This window comes from Pteropus alecto, unplaced genomic scaffold (genome assembly GCF_000325575.1).
Source record: "Pteropus alecto unplaced genomic scaffold, ASM32557v1 scaffold25, whole genome shotgun sequence".
In the NCBI taxonomy this organism is placed as follows: Eukaryota; Metazoa; Chordata; class Mammalia; order Chiroptera; family Pteropodidae; genus Pteropus; species Pteropus alecto.
The window spans coordinates 33030347-33041771 of NW_006441955.1; the positions used below are offsets into that span (position 1 = coordinate 33030347).

The 11425-nt window shown below is 34.8% G+C and overlaps 1 protein-coding gene across 19 annotated transcripts in view; it reads right to left on the bottom strand.

Annotated features, from left to right (window-relative positions):
- Positions 1 to 2173: 2173 nt before the first annotated feature.
- The window catches only part of KYAT3 (kynurenine aminotransferase 3), a 48059-nt gene continuing 38807 nt past the window's right edge, over positions 2174 to 11425 (bottom strand). For all 19 annotated transcript variants that reach the window (XM_025052017.1, XM_025052012.1, XM_025052011.1 and 16 more), the window contains 4 exons: positions 10095 to 10281; positions 6602 to 6678; positions 6246 to 6332; positions 2174 to 2558 (listed from right to left, as the gene is read on the bottom strand). In XM_025052017.1, the coding sequence (XP_024907785.1) occupies positions 2505 to 2558; positions 6246 to 6332; positions 6602 to 6678; positions 10095 to 10281 (405 nt within the window). In that variant the 3' untranslated portion in view covers positions 2174 to 2504. The remainder of the gene's footprint in view (positions 2559 to 6245; positions 6333 to 6601; positions 6679 to 10094; positions 10282 to 11425) is intronic.

The window sequence follows — 11425 nt, forward strand, 5'->3', positions numbered from 1 at the left end:
CTTCATCCTCGATGAGTGCAAAGGTGAGATTTAAAAATTGGAAGGCCGAATACTCTGAGCAGCGACAACAGTGAACACTAGAATAAGATGTGGAGCTAAGATCTAGGAGCGAGCTGGGCATATCAGGCAGAGCCAATGTCAATGCTATTGTTTTGTGAGTTTTAGGTTCCTGTGGACCCCTCTGTCCAACTCCTTTGGGTTCCCCACCTTACCCCATTACACTGTTTCTGACCATAGTTAGGCCTGGATACCTAGTTAGGCTTCTGGAAGCCTCAGGTCTGGCCTTGGTCTCTAGAGTCCCAGGGGTGTTAAGTGAGGTTAAAAATTTTCTTGGTCCAATATTGCCCTATTTACTCACAGACCCCCATATTTAAAATCCATGCCTTCCTCCTTCCCTCTGTCAGCTCTCCTCATCCCAGCCAAGTGGAAAAGATGGTGACCTCTCACTCTTAGATGACCCAGACATGAAGTTTCCTATGGACCAGTCCTAGGCTTGACTGTTGGACCAAAACATGGAAGGAAGCCCTCACCACAGTGAGCACAGAAATTCTAGAACCTCAGGGCTGAGGCCTGCATGCGAGGATTTAATGATCACAGTATTAAAGAGCACTGTCTACTGAGAACTCCAGCTTATTCTTTGACGGTACCGTGAAGAAACCTTATGAAAACAGCGTTAATGAAATTCCTTCATGTCACTGTGTGTGGTTATAGTTTGTGAATTTTCATTGCTGTATAATAGTCCATTGTGTTGATGCACATTTCGGTTGTTCTGTTTGTAATAATTATAAACTATGCTACAAAAGTCATTTTATATACATTTTTTTTAAAAAAAGATGGATGGGATGGCACTCTGATTCCCTGGATTAAACCACTACCCTTACACTAGTCCTTGAGGTCTTGTTACTTCTCTGGCCTAGTACCTACTATTCTGTCCCTTGGTTATTCTACCCAGCCATACCAGACTCTTGGTACTCATCAAACATGTCAGGTACTCTCCTGGGCCTCCTTCTGGGTGGCTGAGTCTGGAACTGTTTAACCAGCAATTTCTCCTCAATCTGCCCCATCCCCAGGAGGAAATGAAGAAAGGATGAATGCTGATGTTGATGTGAAAGGTTCATTGGTAGGATCCTGTTGGGACTGACGGTTTGGCAGCTTCCGTTGTGGTTCTCCCCCACCCCCCATCCCCCAGAAGTAGAAGAAGAGGTCATTTAATTGTGTTGGTGGTGGTGGGCTTTGAGTTGTGAGAAGAATGGAGAAGGTTGGACATTTTTATTATGGAGAACGGAGAATATTAAAAATTGCTGATATAGTAAAAGGCAGAGAAAGTGCATTACGAAATCATAGAATTAAGTCTAGTTAAGGTCAGTGATGTACAGCCATAGTTGTTAGAACCTACCCAATTATGCATTTTGCTACAGCAGTGTTCAGCAGCCCAAGTGATGGATGATGAAATCTAAGCTGGATGAGGAAGGGAGTAAAGATATAAGGGGACTGATAGGAATAAAATAAAGGGTTCTATGGACTATAGCAGCGATTATCAAACTTAGTAGTTATAAGAATCACCTGGAAAGGGCCAGATTCTGAAATTATTATTCAGTATATCTGGGTGAAGACTAGAATATATTTTCAACAAGGAACCTAGTTGATTCTGATGTAAGTGAACCATGGACAAGTTTTTGAGAAATAATATATATGAAATTATATTGAGTTTAAAGAAGTAATATTTTGAGAGGGGGAGAAAGGGGAGGAGGAAGAGAGAGAGAATATTGTAAGATTAAGTGGTTACAGTGTGAGACGACTAATTCCAAAGATGGAACAGTCTGGAATGATGAAAGCTTCAGGGCATGGCCAAGCCAGTGAGTGGCTGAAGTGGAAGTGAATGTCACCAGCTGTGAGAAAGTCAAAGTACAGAAAGCCTCGTTAATTCATGTGGACCTTGAAGCCACCCAGATAACGGCAGTACTTGGACAGAGAGAAATAAATGTGAGTAAAGTTCAAAGCCATGGGTAAATGAAGGGGAGGGACCGCAGGTTGGTAGACAAAGCAAAGATATGAAGTTGAAGGAGGTTAAGAATTTTTGCATAGTGGTGAAGTAAAACTGGCTAACATTAGTTGACTGTTTGTTTGCCAAGATTTATATACATCAGTCCATTTTATCCTCACACACAACTTACAAATTTCATAAAGTGTAACACTTTTTATTCTCCTTTTATGATGAGGAAACTGAAGCACAAAGGCTAAGCATGAAACATTATCTCACAGTTCTTATCCACGATGCTATACTGACTCATAAAATGGTAATGGAAGGTATTTTAATTCATTTCAACTGAAAAAAAAAATCATATCTCCTGAATACTGTTATCAAGGGGTTAGGTTCTTTGGAAAAATAAAAATATTTCCTTTAATTTCATTTGTACTGATTTTTCTTTTGTAGTATCCAGGAAGTGGCAGCACTAATAACAACGCCAAACTGAAAAGTTAACAGTTTGCATTTATCAAGACGTCTACGTATTCCATGCCTTGATGATTTCTTCAGCAGCATCTAGCGTACTGTCTTTCTGTAAATAAATGAAATCATCATCATTACATATCAAAATAAATTCAAGATGAAGTAAAGATTTAAATACAAAAAAAGATACCAAAGTTAGTCCATCAGGAAGAATCATGCGGTGATTTGGGAACCAAGTGCTCCTCAACCCCTGATAACTTAAGCTGGGCCCAGCTGAGTTCTAGCCTGTCCTTGGCCTCCACAGTAATAACAGAGTCCCAGGACATTCACTTGGGGGCATGCCTTCCCAGTGAATTAAGTCACTGGAAGCCTTGCCTAAATTAAGCCACAACCTTAGTAAGAGCACGGACAAAGACTGGGAAATGGTGTCTGCAACGTCTTCCCTTGCTTTGATGGCTAACTACAGAGGTCCCAAGCTCTTTCAAGAGCAAATCAAACAAACTAATCGTTATAATGCTATATCCCATTGCTGTCTGGCTGTACATGAGCCTCACAAGAATTCAATATTAGAGAAAATGAAGAAGTGTGATGCCAATCATTACATCGTACTGTTTTGTAATGTTGGCTGCCAGTTAAGGGCACTTTATTACTACTATCTTGACACCAGAGAAATCTACAACTTAACCTGCATGGGGCCAAAGAACATCACCAAGACAATGATCGACAAATTGTATATACAGCTCAGATTAAAAACAGTTTAACTTGATCCCAGCCAAAACCATGTCCATCAGTGTAGACGCCGTGACTATTCAGAGCCACTTGTGGCAGTCCCAGAAGCCTGAAGTGCCAGAGAAGACCCAGACTTATAAAACACATCAATGTGGGCAGAGTCTGTGCTGACGGGACCAAATACATTATTTTCATCCATTTGGGTACGAAGTGTGCAAAAATCACAAAGCTATTTCAAAGAGGCTTCTAGACAACAAAAGAAAACCACTCCCTTAGCTCACAACACACACAGGATGCCATGTGGAGCAAGACTTGAGGCATAAACGCCCTTGTTTTCAATGGCTCACAGCAGCTGTGGTCACTGCTAACTACGGAGGCTTTCAGATGAGGGATGTACAAGCAGCAAGATCTCTAAGTCAGTGGATTCTCTTTACTTGAAATTCTCCTTCACTACGAAGTAAAATCAATTTACTTTGCTTTCTTGCCTTTCATCTCACTCACTTTTGCACATGACCTAACACCCCTCATGTGGGCCAGTTATAATCTGGTGAGATTATAGGAATGAGACTTGATCTTGAGTCAGGGTGTTTGAATGTCTTTAGGAAAGAAATTTGTACTGGGGAAATCTTTTTCATTTGACAAATTGTACATTTATTGGTCGTGTCTTCTGCCAATGTTTACATTCAATTCTAAGATTTCTGAAAAAAATTCTTGTTCTTTGCTGCTCAGAAAAATTTTACTGAAAATACTAGTTTTCTAAAAGCATTGAAATCTGCAAAGTCTGTCTTCTGCTAAAATAACATTTACAAACATGGAGACACACAATCATGAGTATGGTGAATGGTACTATTGACTGGCATTTGCCTAATTTAAAATAGGCAAGTTGAACAAATTATAGCCATTGCTCATTAAGTTTTGGATAGTACTCTAATAATTTGTTCAGTTTAATAAACATATTTCGGTAAAGCAGAAAAAAATAAAACATAATAGTACAAATGAAAATTTAAGTGAATATCCCATCTCAAGTGAACAGAATTTTTCAAAGTACAAATTCAAGGCAGGTCTCCAAAAGGAAAACAATCAAATAAATATATCAGCACAAAAACAAGTCAAAGAGTACAAATTATACTCCCATTCTCAATCTATGAAAGTGTCTTATAGAACTTTTCAGTTGTTTTGGTTATTTCTAATCTAATAGATAAAATTTCATTGCAGTTTTAATTTTCATTTCTCTTATTAAGAGTGAGGTGAGCATCCTTTCGTACATTTGACAGCTACTGAGAATTTACCCATAACCACTGTAAAATGCTCCTTTTTGGCTTATTTTGCCAAAACAAGTGTACTGCCAGTACACTTAACTGTTTCTATTGCTCTGAATAATGGGTAGGCTACCTGCTGTCTGTCTACAATATGAAGATGTAGAAGCAGGAACCTTTTTAGGTATCTTCTACCATTACCTTCACTGTTTTTGGCAATTTTCTCATTTTCTGGAGAAGTTGTGAATTTGTTTTGCATTCTCCTAGTTGTTTTAAAATAATTTCCATGAAGAGAATGGGTAAGGGCTGTGTTTACCATTTTAAAACTAGAAGTCTTATTTTTAACTTTCATTAGTCCTGCTTATAACTTCAAATCATATACCTCTATTCATAGATCCACTGTAAGATGAGAACACTAATGGCCTTACCGTTTCTTCTACATTGCAGTCGATTAAATGCTGACACTGTTAGTCTGTTGATATTTATACTCTATTCTGGATAAGTCTTTCCTAGTCTATAGGTTGTTTCTAAAAGTTGAAACAGTTTTTACATTCTAACTACGTTTACAGATGAGTGTGTTGTTACAGAGATTGGCTTGATCTAAGTTAAGACTGTTTTCAGTAGCAATCGCATCTTAAACACAGCAATAATACATTTAGATGTTATTTTAGTACAGATCTAATAGTGATGAATTCTCTCAGCTTTCATTTATGAGGGATGTATCTATCGTTTTCGGTTTTAATAGATATTTTCCTCGATATAGAATTCTAGGCTAATATATTTTTTATTGAAGCACTTCGAAGATGTCATTTCATTGTATTCTGGTCTCTATTGTTTCTAATAAGAAGTTAGCTAGCATTCATATCTGCTCCTGTGCATGGGAGGTGCAGTTTTTCTCTTGGTGCTTTCAAGATCTTATCATTACCTTTGGTTTACAGTTTATTATGTGTCTAGGTGTGGTTTTCTTTATACGCTGGTGTGGTTCACTAAAATTTTAGATCTGTAAACTGCTTTACAATAAAATCTGGGAAAACTTTGCCATTATTTTTTAAAATATTTATTCTGTTACATTCTTTTTTTTTTTTTTAGTATTCCAATTGCATGTATATTATCATTTGATATTCTCTCATAGATCTGAGACTCTTCATTTTTCAAAAATAATTTTTCCGTTTTCAGACTGGATAATTTCTATGGATCTGTATTTTAAGTGGACCATTTTTCCTGTCATCCTCAATCCTCCATGTGTTAAGCCCCATACATCTTTCATATCAGATATTGCACCTTTAAGTTCTTGAATTTCCACGTGATTCTTTATTTCAATAGTTTTAATCTTTTCATTCATTATGGTCATATTTTCCTTTAACTTCTTGAACATACTTATAATCTGCTTTAAAATCTCTGTCTGCTAATTTCCACATATGGGTCACCTTGAGATTTGTTTTTATTTATTGCTTTTTTTCCTTTATTAAGGGTCACAATTTCTTGTATTTTCACATTTGGTAATTTTTGATTGCATGCTAAACATTGTAATGTCATATGGAAGTCTGATTACATTGTAAAGTCAACACTCTTGTTCTGGTAGGCTATTAATTTCGTGGCAGCAAGCCAATATTTAACTGCTGTCCTCTCACGTGCCAATCTGTTTCATTCCCCACTTGGCCAAAATCTCTTTGTGCAGCAAGCTAATATTTAAAAGCTGCACATGAGCACATCATATCTAGTAACAGAAAAAAATGGTGATTTATAAATCAGAAGGAAGGACATTAATAAAAGACATATAAATGTGTTTTTGAGTAGAATGGAGAACTTACTTTAATGAAGCAAAATCGCACAAACTTCTCAAACTGTAATTTAGTCTCTGTGTTACAGAATGCTGAAACTGGAATGGCTGACAGTTTCTAAAAAATAAATAGAAAGGTAAAATAGGAAAACTACTTATAATTCAAATATTAATTTTAGGACCATAAACATTAGAAACAAATAGATACTTCTAAATATTGACAATGATTTCCAAAAGTAAAAATGTTTTTAAAATCCTCCAAATAGCCAGAAGTGAACTATCATGTAACAAAATTACAAATAACATTATTTAAAGCACGTCAGCAGGTTTCCTTCATAATTTAACTATAAAATACAGCACAATATTGCAAAGGTCAATAAACGTTACCTTATTTTTAACCATCCATTTCACAAATTTATAGTCATAAGGTTCATTGCTGTTCTTCATATCAGAGAGGTCTGCATCTAAAACAACAATGAAAACTTAGATGGCCTATGTATTAGGCAACATGTATTTCATTTAAGTCTATCAAGATTCAAAATTTTCTTAGAAGATAAGTCATAGAATCTGCTGGAGTCTCACGCTGCATGATGGGGTGGGAAGTGAGGAATTCACAGATGAGCTTCACCTATACCCTAAGCTGGTACTCACATATGCATCTGGTTGATCATGCCTGTGCATACAGCTCTTAGCACTGGAAGAGTAAGGAAGGGGAAGGAAAGAAAAGTATTGTCTTTCCATCTAGAATCAACATAAGACTGATCGTCTTTAAGAAAATAACGTCTAAATTTAAAGAGTATTCTTCAGTAATAATTTCATTTCCAAATAGTCATTCATTATTAGATTGTAAGCTCTACAAGGGCAAAGTGTCTGTATGGCAACCTATCATTATCCCTATTGTCTAGGTCAGTGTCTAGTTTATAAGAGATGAAAAGCATATTCATTGAATGACTAAATTAATATTATTATTTATACAGGGAAAGTGTCTGTAGATCTTCCAAGTGATATCCTTATTGTTTGCCTCATTCTTTCCTATATTATACTTTAAAAAAAAATGTTAAATTTGGAGAAAAATTTCAAATATATATCCTTATTCTTATCTCTTGCTCCAATTTTGCTTTAAGATCTGAGCAAGATATTTCTCTGGCATTCAGTTTCAGCATATTGTTTCCATTTTATTGACTTGTACTCTGGATCTTTTTGCATTGCCCAAAGCAACTAACATTGATGGTTACTATAATCAATGAAATTTTACAATTTATTGCTCAAAACAAATTGAGGTAACCATCTTTTTTTCATTCAAAAATTACTGGATCTCTTCAAATGAATGATGTAAAATCCTTGACATTGATGAAAGATTCACCTGTATTTAAAAAAATCTTAATATATTTTTACTTAATGATTTTATTTCCATTCTCTTCTGTGCTTTAAGAATGTAAAAATTCCATATAATAATGCTAATAATATACTACTGTTTATTGAGAACTTACTATTTGTTAAACATGTTACATGATTCTCTCACTTATTTGTCCTACAATTTTGAGCAGTAGCTATAATCTTCACTTTATAGATGAGAAAGTTAAATTACTATTTCAAGTATTTCACACTATATGTATGTATATGTATTTAATTCAGGTTTGGCTCTATCAAAAATGATCACTTTAACAAGTTAATGTTTATTGTAAATTATATGAAAACTCTGTGTGACAAATATATAATAGTAGTATATTCAAAGGCAACCCAGAGAAAGAAATGATTACCTATAGCAGTAGAAGGAAGAACAGGAGGATATTAACTAACTGTAATTGACACTAGCTGTACTACTCATTTATTCTTGTAATGGTTAGAAAAGATGACTTTATTGCCATGGTGCTTAAAAGGAAAGAAAGGAATACAATTCTTAAGATTTTATAGTTAGAAGAAAGTTAGAATCTATTTTTTCTGAATACTTGAGTCAGAGATCCTCAAAGGAACTAAAAAAATATTTCTTTATTGAAGTTAGAAGTCTGAATCCTATTAATAGCATTAGGGTATTTAAGTAACCTATAAAAATCAAAATTGGTTGTTGCATTCCCACTATCTGCTCCATAAATTTGGACCTTAGTATCTCACTAAACAAATAGTTTTCCTTATTTGTCATTGTGTCTTCTAATCAAATGTTCCCCTTTTAGTTCCAGAATAAAGCTCACTGATCTGGAAAGATACTTAGGATAGCGGAAAAAAGGCAATTTCCCTGGTTAGAACATGCATCTCTAGATTCAGAGGCCAGCTCTGCTACTTATCAGTTAACTTCAGTAAATTTCATGATTCCCTATCTCTTTCTCATCTATCAATGAGGATATAATAGCATCAGACTCCTAGGGCTTTTGTGAGAATATGATATTTGTAAACCTCTTAGCATAATACCTACTATAGCATAAATACTTTAAAGTTTGATTCCAGGAAAGAATTATTTTTTCTAAAAGGTTTCCTTTTACTCAACAATTATGTAACTAATTCAATTTTTCTTTTTGTCTGTGCTGCCATGACGTTTAGTCACAAGTTAATGCTAATTACAACACTAAATGAAACTAGGTGACTTAAACACTTGCTTCCTCCTCCTCCTATGTGACATTGATTTTCTATTATAAATGAACATTTCTATGTGGATATTATTGCACAGAAGACTTCTGAGTTAGCTCAAATTCCTTTGGGGAACATGAAGTATAAGTCAATTTCTTTTATACAAAATAATTCATGTTGAAAATTTTGCAATTTCCAATTCAAAGGCAAAAATATAAGTGATGACAACTATGCGATTTATTTTTATCATGTCATGAAATAAGCTCCACATTTAGACCCAATATAGAAAAGTGGTTTCCAAACCTCAGAGTATACAACATCTTAATGGATTTTACATAAAAATAAAGCTTAAGAGCCTGACAAATACAGCTTTCTAGCAATAGGACAGCAAGAACCTCTGGTCACCGTGGCCTCTGTTTCTCTCACAAAAAATGAAGAAATAATAATCACTTTTATTATCAAATCAAAAGTTTCCAGCTTTATAAAATTTGGTAATATAAAAGGCTTTTCAAGTTCAGTGTCATATAGCTTCATTGTAATAAAACCTTAAAACATTTAATTTAGAATGAGTGTAATTTCTGTGAGAATAAATTATGCTTTTAAATTTACTATTACTAACATTATAGTTTTTTTGAAGAAAGTTAAATTATGTATAAAATGTTAGGCTTCTACCTTTAGGTTTATATAGCATGTCAGAATTACACATAACAATTTTGGGCAATATAAAGACCATTGCTTTTCGGAGACAGAACTATTTAGAATCTAACTGTGTGACTTCAAGCAAGTTACTTAAAACTTTCTAAGTCTTTATGTCTTTAAAAATGGCACTAACAGTGCTTTTTTCAAAAGGGTATTTGAAAGTCCTAGGCATGTAGTAGACCCTCAATAAATATCATTTTCCTTTTTACTTCATTTTGGTATAGTCTAAAGTGGCAAATAATCCTTGATGGTATCCACATTCTAGAAACCTTGTATTTTTCAAATAAAAAGGAAACTAAAATTTTACTCAAAGGGACAGAGGGCATATATATTATTTCATGTATCTGTTTTAAATTATACACCAGAACAACATGATAGTAAATTCTATGTTTAATAGAATAAATAGAACAACTGATTCTATAACTATGTAACAACAATCACGTTTAAGGTCAAGTACCTCAAAGTCAAGACTATAGTAGAAAAACATTGACTTTGTGAAAATCCATTTTTCCATAGATAAAATGTTGATATGGCTTTGACACCAATCTTTTCTTCATAATTCTGATAAAATTTTACATGTAAGTTTCAGTACATTTGAAATAATAAAACCTTTACAAACCTAGAAAAGACACATCAGCAATGATGAAGTATCCCCCATCAGGAACTATGGATTTCAGGCCAACACTTTCAAGTAAATGTACCATCCGATCTCTTTTTACTTCTAACTCTTTTGGCAAAGAATTAAAGTAACACTCTGGGTCATCCATGCGCTTGATGTCAATCCAAAAAGCTCGAGCCAAGGCTTCCTGTATGTTAAGATTAAAAAATGTAGAAAGAAAATCTGGTAATGTTATTTATTTCTGAGTTTATTGATATAATAAATAAAGATGGTCTGAGTAATATTACTGGCAAAAAAAGTCATTCAGGGAATTACAGTTGAATTCCTAGGAACCTGTGTTAAACTCTATAGATTAACTGAGGAATTACTTACAAGCAAATTATTAATTCTAATAATTTAGATGTAATGAAAAGCTAAGAATGAGCAATGAAAATCAAAGTCGAAAAAGAGGTATATATAAAGACATTACTTTCTACTGAGGTGAGCTGTAGAATGACTTGCTAGATCTAAGTCTGAAAGACAACCAGAGAAATGACAAATTAGCCAGGTTTTCCCCATTACCTTGGAGAGAGTAGTAGAAATGAAAGCTGACCCATTGTGTCATTCCCCACAGAAGTGCAAATCCCTCTTCTAATCACTCATATCCCAGGATTAGAAACAAGTTTTTGGAGTATGTGGAGTGACTTCTCTATCCTTCTTCAGGAAAGTCAGAAGACACAGGAGTGAAACTGAGCTCAGAGAAAAGCCGATGTTATGAGGTCAGCAACAAGTAAACAAGTCTGAATCAGGGCATACATGAAGAACACTTATCTGTTCAAGCAGGATCTATACCAAGCAGGGTGCTTGGTAGGCAAGTATAAACTGGGACAACTTACAAATATTGGTTCTCAGAGCAAACCAGGATATCCAAGCAAATTCAAGAACTTGGAATAGTTAACAGATAGAAGGGCAGAGTAGAGTGGCCAAATTTTAAGGGAATTAATCACAACCAAGAGATATCAAGAACTAAAGGATAAATTCAATTAGTAAATAAATTGAGTACGTATATGAAAACTGGCATTGTGATAAATGCTGGAGCTATAATGATAAAAACAAGATAAACATGGCCCATGCCTTCACAAAGCTTCCAATTAGTATACATTGGTGAAAGCAGAAGGGAGGGATGAGATAGAAAACAATTACATGAACAAAGCTGGATATAATTTGTTCTTTTGGAAGAACTGAGAGAAGTCTAGAGGGGCTGTGGGGTAGGTAGCAAGAGAGGCAGCCTGGCAAGAAACAACACTGAGAGACAGAGAAAAGCAAGATCATAGAGAAGACTGCATGCCAAA